At 39.9% G+C, this 13,643-nt stretch overlaps 1 protein-coding gene across 5 annotated transcripts in view; it reads right to left on the bottom strand.

Annotated features, from left to right (window-relative positions):
- Positions 1 to 417: 417 nt before the first annotated feature.
- Positions 418 to 13,643, bottom strand: part of znf711 (zinc finger protein 711) — a 28,068-nt gene continuing 14,842 nt past the window's right edge. For 3 of the 5 annotated variants that reach the window (XM_031906830.1, XM_031906828.1, XM_031906829.1), the window contains 6 exons: positions 8,061 to 8,219; positions 7,432 to 7,578; positions 7,187 to 7,324; positions 6,464 to 6,511; positions 4,802 to 4,945; positions 418 to 3,228 (listed from right to left, as the gene is read on the bottom strand). In XM_031906830.1, the coding sequence (XP_031762690.1) occupies positions 2,051 to 3,228; positions 4,802 to 4,945; positions 6,464 to 6,511; positions 7,187 to 7,324; positions 7,432 to 7,578; positions 8,061 to 8,219 (1,814 nt within the window). In that variant the 3' untranslated portion in view covers positions 418 to 2,050. 5 annotated transcript variants of the gene reach the window in all.

Below are 13,643 nucleotides of genomic sequence, written 5' to 3' on the forward strand. Positions count from 1 at the left end.
AGAGGTGAGCTGCCTTTGTCTCAGGATTCAGGAATAACATGCTCTGCAATATGTTGGTGCTATATAAATAAAAATTAATAAACAACACACTCGGCAGCTGGTTCCTAACATGAGTTTTTCATATAACATAGGATTTCATTGTCTGTATTAGACCTTGCTTCAAACAAAATTTGGCATCTATTGAATTACAATAACTGGTCAAGTAGATCATATTTGGGAATGTTTGCCTGCAGCCAGATAGACTTTTTTTTATGATTTAACTTGCTTTTTTAGGTTGAGTGGCCATTAATTATACACCCCTGCTGAGAAGAGCAGGGGTCCCTGTGGCTGCCAGTTAGTGAGTTTGACGTGCATTTGCTTCCAGCCCAGTTAGGCCAATGCAGTGTTGATAATGTAATAAAATGCTGAACCATTTCCTTGTTTGGTAAATGTGCAAGAGATGCGCATATTTATTGTATGCTCATTATGAGTAAACACATGAAGGAGAAAGAATTCCACATTACCAGTTACAGTCTTATCTTACAGCGTTTACATCATTTACAGCCACAAACAACAAGGTTTTTTTTTTTTCATTTTCTTCCGGAAGGTTTTGCTTGTCAGAAACAAAGTGTTCTGCAGTTTATTTCTCTCTTATAAAAACCAAAGGGAAGAGGTTCTCACATGTGCAAACCAAAAAAATGAACATTATCAGAAACACAAAGACACGCCGACATGGATTTAGAGTCTTCTATAGAAGACTGTGCAAACATGAATCAACTAAAAAAAACATTAAAAATAGGCCAACATAAATGGACAGTTCTCTTCTCTTACAAAGCTCTAAATGGGTGTAAGCACATGGGGATGTGCAGCATGCTAACACACAGAATTGTTCCAAAGGGATGCATATTTTATACACTGTAAACGGAAGAACTGGTGCCTTTCTGCACAGTAAGCCATTGATTCTGATTAAATACTGTATAGATACTCCTCTCGACAGAATAGCTAGTTACCTGGGCTTTATGAATTCCAACGCTACACATTGCTGTGCTAAATTAGCAGCAATAACGGGGGGGGGGGGGGATCAGATCAGTGTTAGGCTTCGTCTGCATTTCAGCTCAACAGCCCACCCCTGGCACATTTTCCATTTGCAGAGAAAATGCATGGGGTGCTTTCTGGAGGCCAAGGCTTAGACCAATTCATGCCTTAGATGGTGCAGTAAGAAATAAAAAGTGCTATCTGTCGTTGCCAGAATACTGAGTGTTACGTATATACTGTTAAAAAAAAAAGCATTAGACCCATACATACAATAAAACAAGTGTCCACCAAACAACATTCAGCTGCAACACCGGATAAAAATGGAAAATATGTACAAAAGTCATTTATTCTAGCACCATAACAACTTGCAGTATGCGACCTTAGTTATAATGCTACTGCATCATAAACCGCTTGCTCTGTTATAACACTCCAACTTTAGTTCCCCAATGACATGGAAGAAGCTGCCTAAACCAGGAACATTGCACTTACAGCCCTCCAGCTGTGCTGAACTATAACTCCTATCCTCAGCTGTCCAGCATGTGAGGCTTCTGGAAGTCTAGAAGAGCTGCTAGGCTGCAAGCGTGACATACCCTGGGTCTTTGCTTTTGGCCAACTGCAAATGTAACAGTATAGCTTTATAGGCACAATGTAAAACAAAGAATAAGCCGTAATTATCCACATCCCTCCTATTTTGGTGCCCATTTTCAGTAAGAAACACATATTTGTGGCTCTCTAGCTGATTCTGATCTACAGCTCTCAACAGGCCTGATTTTATTGGCTTGGAAGTATTCTGGCTGTTGAGCAATGGTGGGAATTATGGAGGCTGGCTATCCCTGCACTAGGGTGAAGCCCTTTCTGTGCTCTTAACATTTCCATGTGTCCCTGTTCCATGTCTGTTAATGCCTTTGTAGTGTATTGTCATGATCCTGCTGTGCCCCACTATGTTATTTTACACTGAATGGTAAGAATGCAGACCCTGGAACAAGGTGAACATCTGACATCCCTTTTCTGTAACATCCCATACAAATAGTGCACATTACATTAATGCCTCTTTATGGTGTCTCATTATATGCTGATTCTTTTCAGACGGCCTACGGAATCCCTTTTTGCAAAACTCACACCTATGGGGATAGTCCTTTGTGTGTATAGAGATGACGTGCCTTTTGAATCCAGAGGCGTCCGTAGTGCTGTATTCACAATACTGACACTGGTACACCTTCTTGCCGCTATGGGTTTTCATGTGCTTTTTAAGCTCAGGCTGAATCCTGAATCCTCTCTTGCATTTTTTACATTTAAAGGGCAGGTCCTTTGTGTGCACAGAAAGTATATGCCCGCTTAATATAAAAGGATCAGATGTTTTAAAGTCACAGTGTCTGCACTGATGTATCTTTTTGCCTTTGTGGGTTTCACTGTGTTTTTTCAGTTCCGAAGGACGATGGAATCCTTTGTCGCAAACGTCACATTTGTGAGGGAAATCCTTAGTGTGCACAGAGATAATGTGCCGTTTAAGGTCACTTGAGTTGGTACTTTTGTGGTCACAATGGGGACACTGATGAGTTTTGTGACCCTGAAAAAGCTCAGTGTGCCGCAGCAGTTCCTTCTCATCTGTGAATGCCTGAGGGCACTGCTCACACTTGAAGGGCAAATCTGTGCCGTGTCTGCTTTTAATGTGAGTTTTTAGATTGGACTGATCGGCACATCGGAATTCGCAGAAATGGCACAAATATGGTTTTTCCCCTGTGTGGGTCCTCATGTGCTTCTTTAGCTCTGAGGGATGGCGGAATCCCTTGCCACATTCGACACACACATGAGGAAAGTTCTTGCTATGGACAGCCAGGAGATGCCTATTGAGGAGTCCCTGCTCGGCAGTCTCATAGTCACAGTATTTGCACTTGTGCAGCTTAGGCTCTTTGTCTCTCAGTATCAGCTTGTTAGAGCTTAAAGGACTTGCCTCGCGATACCTCCTGGTGTATTCTGTAAACTCGTGCGATTTGTCCACCTTGTTGCTGAGTTTGTGGCTCTCAAGGTGATTGTGGAAACTGACTTTCTTGTTGGTGGTGAAATCACAGTCTGTGCACTGGTACTTCTTCTTAATCATGTGATCCGGGTGATTCTTCATGTGCCGCTTCAAAAACCCTCTGGACTTAAACTTTTTCCCACATATGTGACAAGGATAGACCGTTAATGGCTGACCGTCTGGCCCTATTATGACAGCTGTATGATAAACACAAGCGTACAGTTAGATTTCTACCCTTTTTCTTAAAAATGTACAGAAACACAGAAGAGCCCTGCCTTTGGGGGTGAGGTGGGGGCAAGTTCTTTCATTAGGCACTTGTAGCACATATATCACTTATTCCATCTTTGTTACTCTAGGAAACGAAAAATTATTTTATTGTCTTTCGTTACTCCTGAAAGAAGTTATATTTTTAGTGGTTTCATTCTACAGGCCTATAAACTATTCCTGTGAGGCTACAGTTTTATTGGTATTGCTACTTTTTATTATTTATCTCTCTACATAGCCATTCTTCTATTCATATTCCAGTTTCTCATTCAAACCCTTGTTTGAACCCTAGCAACCAGATAGCTGCTGAAATGCTGGAGAACAGCTGAACAAAAAGCTAAATAATTCAGTGAAACTAAAAAAACAAAGACCTGCAAGTTGTCTCAGGATTTTAAACTCTATATAATAATAAAAGTTAATTTTAAGGTGAAAACCCCCTTTAACAAAGACAAGTGTCTTTATTAAAGGGGTTTTTCACCTTAAAATTTCCAGACATCTTAACTCAGCTCTAATAAAGAAGCATAATTTTATTTGCACATTCTATTATTCTTCATATAATTCAGATTTATTTTACCCTGGCCTTGCATACTTTGCTTTACTTGCTCATGCATAAAAGCACTGTACTGGGCATACACCTATACATCTGCTTATTTAGAACAGTGGTTCTCAACCTGTGGGTCGGGACCCCTTTGGGGGTCGAACGACCCTTTCACAGGGGTCACCTAAGACCATCGGAAATTACATATTTTATGGTTGGGGGGTCACCACAACATGAGGAACTGTATTAAAGGGTCACGGCATTAGGAAGGTTGAGAACCACTGATTGTTTGGTGCCCAGGCCACATTATATACATTATACCTACGACGCCCATCGGGGATGGACTGCATCAATGTGGTCATCACCCAATGAAATTTTCTAACCTGCCTGATACCTGCCCAATTTTTGTCAAAGTAGCGGTGGAGCAAGCTACTGGGAGGGTTGCATATACAGCTGCACACACTCAGTGTAGAAAGACCAGAGACAGGCAGCTCTCATGTGTACGTGCATGGCCTCTTAATTTAAAGGTCACCTATCACTAAAATATTGAGCAAGCAGGGACACTTAATCAGTATCGGCAGTGGGGTGGGGGCACCAGGAACAGAGCTTGTGTGGGGGGGGGGGGGTTCTTGAAAAAATACCATTCTTTTCCTCATTCACAGCATGGGATCAGCCCACAGCTCCCATGGGGAAACAGAACTTTAGCAATAGGTGCCCTTTAACAAACACTGGGGAGGACATAGAGGTGGAAGAAATGACAGTTCTATCAATATCTCAAATTGTAAGCTCTTTTGGGCAGGGCCCTCTTCACCTCTTGTATCGGTAACTGATTGCTTTATATGTTACTCTGTATGCCCAATGTATGTAACCCACTTATTGTACAGCGCTGCGGAATATGTTGGCGCTTTATAAATAAATGTTAATGTAATGTAATGTAAAGGGTAAACTGTAGTGGCTGAAGAACATACCAGTCTGCCACTGTCGTGCATCCCCTCGCTTCCTTTTTTTGGCTTTCTGTTTAAGTGCTCGATTTGCAGCAATGCTGTCACAGATCTGGAGATACTGGGTTGCTGAGCTGTTTTTGTTCTCTAACCGGGATTCAATGTTATTTGCTGTGGGAGGAAAATATTTTACATGCAAAATGTCACAATATGATTTAAGGGAAATGTTACTAATAGAGTAAATGAACACAGTTCCATTGAATAAACACATGAATGCCATATCTCTAATTGCAATGAATTATAATAAACACATACTTATACATCTAGAAAGAGAATATCTGTTCTCATGAGTGATGAAGTTAAGTATCAGTACATGAAGAGAATCACAAATTCAAACACCTTGGGGATAGTTTATCAAATTAGTTTTGGATTGACTGAAGCCTTCCATAATGCTCAACATCCCAAACCAAGGCCCAGGTGATGATAAATACAAATATTAATCGAACTGATGGAACTGGCCTATCATATTGATCTGCTATTTGGAGTAATATCAGAAAATGCCATCAAAGTTAAAATTCCTTATCCTGCAGAATTCCCAGAATGAACTTTGATAAGTCACCCCCTTGTGGATTGTTTAATCTGTGGGACCAAGTGCTGGACTGGCCTGTCACATACAGGACTTTTCCCTAGTGAGCCCTGGACTTATTGGGCCCCTTGCCCTTTCTGGAGCACAGAACTTTTTTTTACTGTTCCATGTTCTGCTTGTGTTTCATTTATTCCCAGTAGTGACAGTAGGAAGGAGTTAGTTTAGGAGTTTGGGATAGGGCAGGGAAATGACTCAGGCCAAATGTGTTGCCACAGATATGCAGGATAATACAAGGAGGCAGTTAACTATACAGGGCTGGCAAGGGAGCTGTTCTCAGAAAGAGTTTATAATGTTAGATAGAAAAACAAGAGCTGAAATATTACGCAAATGCCATATAAGATTACACAAACAACCATATAATCCTAGCTGTAAAGAGATATTCTGCCTGCACACTGTCTGTGCTGTCCTGTGCAGTCTTTCTGTATCCACAGCATTGCCCTGTGGTCTTACACATATTGTACAGATGTTGTCCTGAATGTGTTGTTTTGGAAGCTGCCCCTCTAGTTGCTGTGATACCTCTATGTACAAAATGCTTCCTATAGACTTCAGTGAACTGGCATCAAGTGAGCAAAAAACAGTGCCTGCTTGGTAATATGAATCAGTAACATCAGCAATGAACCCTTCACATGGGGATGCCAGGGTTTTTCTCTGCAAGAATAAAATATTTGAGGACTTCTGGTGAGCGTTTGGTATATAACTCTGTATAAGGGATTTAAAAGTAGTAGAAAAAGATATATTCATCCTACCATAGAATATAATATGATTTCTACAGCAAGTGAACACATTTCAGTAATATTTAGGGTTGACAAAGGTGTCAGATCTGCCTGTTTCTGTAAAAAAGGGGGCAAAGTAAGGACTATCAGTTAAAGTTGTATGGGAAGGAAACATTTACATTAAAGATTTATAATGATGTAAAGCTGGAAACATTAATTAAATATTTAAACTATGGCTATTTTTCCACCAAAGTCTAACATAGTCTCTAGTAATAACAAGCTCCAAATTATCCTCTACCAATAAAGTCTCATTATTATCAGACATCATACCAGATTCCTGCCAGTCCCCATACTTTCTTGGAAGGTCTCGGTCCTCACCTACGTAAAAAAAAAAATAAATAAATAAAAAAGGTAAATTAATATATGATTTTGGGACAACAATTTAAGAACAACAATTATATTCTATTTTGTAACCCTTGTTTTTTAAATGTTGGTTAGACCTGTTTGTTGTACAGGGCTGCACAGTTTGCTGGGGCTATAGAAATATCTGATGAGTTCAAGTAGTACATATATACACATAATGAGGTTTTGGAAGCACTGCATTGGTTATATATTACACATACCGTAAAATGATCAGTTCTATTAGAATTTAATGACCCAAACAAATAATTAACGTAAGAATGGCTCCTCTGACTTCTGTATCTGCTAATGCCTCATACAATCACTGACGCCCTGTATATGAAACTTTCAGTCTGTCAAAAGGGTTCCTTTAAGCCTTATCACATTTGGCCACAAATTCCCATCACAAAACTGAACACTGATCCTGGTCAATACATATACATACAAAATAGTAATACGGGGCCCATTGATACTGCTGAGTGCAATCATCACAAAAACAAAACTGACATGGAGCAATTAAAGAGCAATTTTTTAACTGCTCAATGCCACCATTATGAAAATAATAAGACAAGAACTCAATATCTCTAGTTGGGGCAGTTAATGATGGTGCCATTGGTGTGTTGTAATATAGTCAGATGTGTTTATTTTACTTGCCATAAGCAGCTGCCCAGGCCACAGGAACAAATGTCTTATTTATGCTGGAATCTTCGTTTTGGGCATCTGGAAGAGACGCAGCTTCTTCTTCTCCCACAATGACTTCCATGTACACCTCATCTGCTATTTCAGCACAACCTGCATCAGAAGGTGGAAATTCAATTCCATGAGCCATAAAGCGTGTGACAAATGGCCTCTATAAAATAGCACAAATGACTTATGAATAAACATTTTTTTTTGTTTACCAATTTCTTCGTCTTCCTGGGAAGAATCCTTAACCGCCATGTAAACCATCTTTTCCCGCTGCATCCGGCCAAGGCTACTTTGTTCAATCACGCCTGCTACAGGATGGCCATTATGAAAGTCACTTTCTGTGACAATTTCCGTACCACCTTTATAAGTGACAAAGGCATTAATTTAAAAGCAAAAACAATGCAGCAGTCTAGATGAGGTGCCCTTCATGCCAGTATTTTATTAAACCATATAATACATTTAGAATACAGAATGCCATGCCAGCGTGTGCATGCTGTTCACTGGGAACATAAGGGCATTGGAATGGAAGACTTGATCAGATGGCAAAACATACCCACAGGCCTAAAAAAAGGTTGGCAATTTTGCAATTAGCAGGTTGCATTTATTGGCCATATAGCTCAAGAAATAACAAAAACCATAGATTGTTTTGTTATTAAAACAACAGGCAAAAGCCTGATTCATTGGAGGGCACATTGGGGTATATACTGCCCCTTTAAACCCAACCCTATGTGTACTTTTTGCATATGCTGCCTATGAAGTGTAACTAGAACTTTGTTGCAATCATTTCATTCATTCTGTTGATTTATGACTGTTTTACACAAGCAGCACATTCATGTCTCACCTATTTCCACATCATCTTCAGCCTCTGCTTTAAATATGTAAACTTTAATCACTTCAGAACCAAATCCATCTTCTTTAGACATGTCACCTTGTGATACCTCAGTGCTGATTTTAAGTGGAGTGCTGCCAATGTGCTCTAACTTCTCTCCAACATCATCTACTGAATAAAGGAAAAATAATCCACTGGTTATGAGCAATAAGCACTTTCTGAAGCAAATACTGTTCTTTAACATGTACATTGAGAGAACATACAACTTTAATAAGATCTTAACCCATAAAACAGTGCCATTCTGCGCCCTAGACGACCAAAAACGTAATAGCAGTTGCAAAAGTTCACCAATGAGAATGCAGCTAACAGTTAGTCCTTCCTGCATTTATCGCAAACACAGAGATGACTATGTCCTTGTGGACATTACACTGTAATTTAAAGGGGAACTACACCCAAACACAACTTTTGAAAAGTCAACATAATTTCCAGCAATTTTGCAATATACATCAATTAAAAAATATGCAGCCTCTTCATGATTTTTACTGTAATAATATGGTTTGGAACCTAAGCCTGGCCCTCTGTTCTCTTGCTGATCTGGCTGACTACTTCAAGACTCAATACAACTGTGGTAATCAACTGTCCTCAGCCTGCCTTCAGCCTACATCCTCCAAAATCCACAACACCTTGCACACGTGATGTCAATAAAGGAAAGGAACATCACAGTCCAATGCATTGTGAGTTATGTAGTTCCTGCATGCTGTCTGTAAGAAGTTGTTACAATTTATAACATCAGTGTTTTAGTCCCTCCTCCCCTGCCAGGATTTCAAATGATGCAGAAAGAGAACTGTTTTCCAGCTGGATATCAGCATATAAAAACGGTATTTATTCATACTGTTTAAAGGAACAGATTACCATGATAGATATATTAGGGGTTTCTGTGTTGTTTGGGGCTCTTTAACAAATTTTGGTTCAGAAGCCGGAGTTCCCCATTAACATCACGAGGGAGGCAATTTGTACTGTAATAAGAAAACTTGTTTTTAAAGTTTACAGCCCCAGTTGGAGAAAGATAGAACATAGAACTAGATTAGCGATATGTGGGTTAGTCTAAATCCCTTGAGTAGGCCAGGTTGGGCCTGAGTTTGGGTCAGTGTGCATTTAAGAAATTTGGACCCCTGCATCACTAATTCAGAATTACACAGAACAGGTAGAATTCACACAGGAGCATTGCATTGTCCTAACCTTTTTCTCATGAGGACTCAGAATAAGTGTGGAAATTAGCTTTGTAACCTCGTACAGGTATAGGATCTATTATCCAAAATGCTTGGGGCCTGGGATTTTCCGGATAAGAGATCTTTCTTTGGCTCACCATATTTGGTCTACTAAAGAAATCATGTAAACATTAAATAAACCCAATAGGATTGTTTTACCTTAAGAAAATATTTTTTAAATTTTTAATTATTTGTTTATAATGGACTTTGTGGGAGATAGCATTCCTGTAATTCGGAGCTTTCTGGATAATGAATCTCATATTTGTATTGGTTTGTAATTTACTACACACCATTGAAAAAGAAATGTGACAGTATTAACCCAGAGGATACGAGTAAATATATGAGTGAAACTGCTTGTTTATACACTACACGCACTATGCACTACAGTAAGGCTGGGGCCAGACAGGCTATTTTCTCTGGAATAAAACTTAGCCCATAATAGTATTGTATAGTATCAGCTTACACTGCTGGTGCATTAGAACTGAAGGCAGGCTCCTTGGCAAAACTAAGCACTCCACTACTGCAGGAAAAAGCACAAGTGGGTATTTTCCCAAATTTAGAGGGGTGATTCACCTTTATATTAACTTTTAGTGTTATAGAATGCCCTATTTTTAGATAGATTTTTATATAGAATTCCTAGTATCTTAATTATTTACATTCCAATTTTGACTCTTTCCAGCTTTTAAATGGGGTCACTGGCCCCAACAGCCAAATATTATAACTACTACTACTTTTATTGTTACTTTTCATTACTTTCTATTGAGGCTTTCTCCTATTCATCTCCCAGTCTCTGATTCACACCACTGCCTCGTTGCTAGGGTAATTTGGACCCTAGAATCCAGACAGCTCTTGAATTTCCATACTGTAGACCTGCTGAACCAAAAGCAAAACAATTTAAAAAAATAAAACAAATGAAGACCAGTGGCAAATTTTCTCAGATTCTAATCTCTCATACTAAAAGCTAAAGGTGAACCACACCTTGTTGCCATATCGCTGCATGTAGGCCGTTTCACATATAGCAATCTGCACGTTAGTAAACAGGGGTTTTCAGGAGTTAAGGTGGCCATACACGTTACAACTATAACCACTGGAACGAGAGATGAGGGGTTTCAGTTAGATAAATATATGGATTACAGAAAGGGATCAATATAATATCTTGGAGTTCACACCCTCATAGATCACATTTTGGTTATGAGGTAATCACATGCTTCCTAATGATGCTAAATAGGGAGACCCAATACCCACCTGTCCAGGGAGATGGTTTATGGGTAAACAAATTATCAGGCACCCGTCATGCTTGGAATCATTCTGATCTCCCACCTATGGAACACAGCATGCCTGTATTTTTAGGGCAAAGGCACGCGTAATGGATTGTGTGATTTCTGCCTGCATTTTTTTTTCCACAGATAGGTGAAGGAAAACCGTCGACTTGTGTAGAGCCCGAAAATGTGAATGTATCCCTGGGCACTCCCAGCTCATGCATAGGTAAGGAAGGAAAATCTAAGGGGAGGGGTGGGGGTGGAATCTAACCCTCTGGGTTCATGTTTGAAGTTCCAATTCAGTTGGGAATGTGTGCCCAGTTTTCACCTTGCCTCAGGGGCACAAAATAAATTCATATCCAGTAACATATAGGGTTTCTAAGTGTTTTCCCTTTATTTTATTTACATTTTGCATTGGTATGTTTTACATTTGTCCTTTTTATAATATCCTTTTTTTTATTATTTCCTGATATTTTAATGGTGCCAACACATTTAGGCAGCACTGTATACATTGTTTACATCAGTCCCTGCGCTAGTGAAACTTACAGTCTAACGATGGGCATATTGGGAAAAGGTCCCCAAATGAGCAGGTTTGTACAACTTTGAGGTGAGTGATATTTTAAATGAGCCGACTGTTCAGCCCTTGGACCAAGCGATCAGATCACATCAGGATGGGGACCACATTGACGGGATGCAGGCCATCAGGACGAGAGCCACATTTATGAGCTGATGCACTCCTCGCCCCGATGTGATTTTTAAACCTGCCCAGTAAACACCTGGCTGATTTTCAGCCAGATATTGTTTGGGTAGGGCTGTCGGGGTTCCCATACACAGGCCAATAAGCTACCTATTGGCCCGAATTTGGCCACCTTAGGACAAGAAAAGGCAATTAAAGGATTAATCTCCTTTGAAAGGCATACCTTTAATGTTGTCATCAGTGCTAGCAAGTCTCCTCTATTTTAAGACCTTTTTCTGTTTAAATGCCTCATTGTTGAAAAAAAAATGCAGACATTAGTCATAAAAATACCCATAATCCACCTCAATGTCACAAAGACCAAGACCCAGGAGCATGCACATATGGGAGCATTACTAGGCAGGGCATGCACATCAGACTTCTTTGTGAGTGCGCCTTGTTCACCAATAGGCGCGTTCCCAAACAATGACATTTCCAAGCCCCTCCTTCATTAAGTGCGCACCAATAGCAACAGAAGAAGACTGTTGCTATGGTGAAGCACGACCCAAGCAGGGAACACACACAGACTGGCTGGTGCTTATTAGTTATGAATCCTGTGAGCCAATCAGTGTGTGTGTGTGTGTGGCGCATTCTGTGTGCTACCATCTACCAGAGCAGCTCCTGTCTGTTCATCTAAATAACACTCGTAAGCTGCAATGTTTACATTTGTTACGGTACAAGGGGGTTTGGCTCAGGGGGCAGTTATGCGCAAATCATGCAGCACGGCCATCTTAATGACATAATCAATCAGGCATGTGCAGTAGGCACCTCTTTGACCATCTTTACAGTCAAACCCCCACATGTTTATTACATAACACCCATAAAGGAAAGAGCTCAGAAAAGAAAAGGGGCGGAGCGTCATGCTAGACTAGGAAGTAGGTGAAATAGGTGCAGTTGAGCAGCTAATGATTTAGAAGACATGATATTGACTGCAGGGAAAAAGGTATGTTATTCTGAACATTATTTAGGGGTATATTTATCATGCTGTTGTAAAAAGTGGAGTGAAACATTACCGGTAATGTTGCCCAGGGCAACTAATCAGCAATTAGATTTCAACAGCTGGAAAACCAAAGCAAAGCGTCTGATTGGCTACTATGAGCAACACCACCAGTGATGCTTTACTCCACTTCTTACACAGCATGATAAATATACCCCTAAGAGTAATTTTACAGAAAAAAAAAAAAAGTTTACTTATTTTTTAAGCAACAAGCACAAGTCGTGCTCCAAACAGAATGAAGATCTATTGCTTTGCAAAAAATAAAGATAAACTCCACTATAAACTACCAAAATATTAACCCAAACGGATAGTGGACTTTTTTTCGTACTGGCATTTGTGACCAAGCAACAAGCCATGTAATAGAGGTCAAAGAAGAACAACATGCTAAAAGTAAAGAAACGGAAAAAAGCAAATGAGAAACCCCAGAGACTATGCAGAAACTAACAAGTTCAAATCAGACCAAACCACTGTATATAGGGTGAGGAGCTTCCCTGAGTATATCAAACATAGAAAAAGATGATGATGAGCTACTGAGGGCATCTTTGGAGGCACAGATCTTCCCTGCTAGAGGGCTGTGGGTGCCTTGGGTTGGTACAGAACCCCAAAATATAAAGTACAACATTTCTCCTACTACTTTCTCCTACTCCTTTATTTAGGCTTTAGTTTCTCCTTTAAATGTCAGACCCAGAAACAGAAAGTAATCTTTTTCTGTGCGCTTTTGTTTAAAAGCTATTCTGCTTTTTGCTTTACTGTCCCAGCATGCAACAGAATACAAAGTTGCTGACTTGAACTTTCCTTTTTCTTAGCATAACTCTCAGAGCAGCTTGAATGCCTTTCTTGAGGAGTCCTCGTTGATATATAAATGCCTACATGGGTCTGTATAAGGGTTCTAGTATATGTGCAATAGCAGCCATTCTGACTGCTCACCTACAGAAGCTGTTGCTAGTTTCCCAGGGGGTGCTAATCCTTAGATTTACCTTGAAACTGTGCTTTTTATTTATTATCTATGAGTAGGTGCTGCAACCTCAATATCAACACCAAAACTGCTGCTTACTGCAACATAACGGGACGGGAGGCATACATATAAAATTCATAATAGCAGTAGGTTAGGCCTTTCTTTTAATATAAGGCATTGTGTATACTTTATACTAGCCCAAACTGGGGAATCCAGAATACTCGTGACAGTAAGGATAGTTCTTAATTAACTGACATTTATCAAACATGATACAGGTCTGAACCCACTGTGACCTTTCAATAGTTACTGAACTGAAACAGTCAGCCTCAATGCTATAACCTTAAAACCTGTATTGGCCTTATAGCCTATACACTTTGCAGTAA

This window comes from Xenopus tropicalis, chromosome 8 (assembly GCF_000004195.4).
Source record: "Xenopus tropicalis strain Nigerian chromosome 8, UCB_Xtro_10.0, whole genome shotgun sequence".
Lineage (NCBI taxonomy): Eukaryota > Metazoa > Chordata > Amphibia > Anura > Pipidae > Xenopus > Xenopus tropicalis.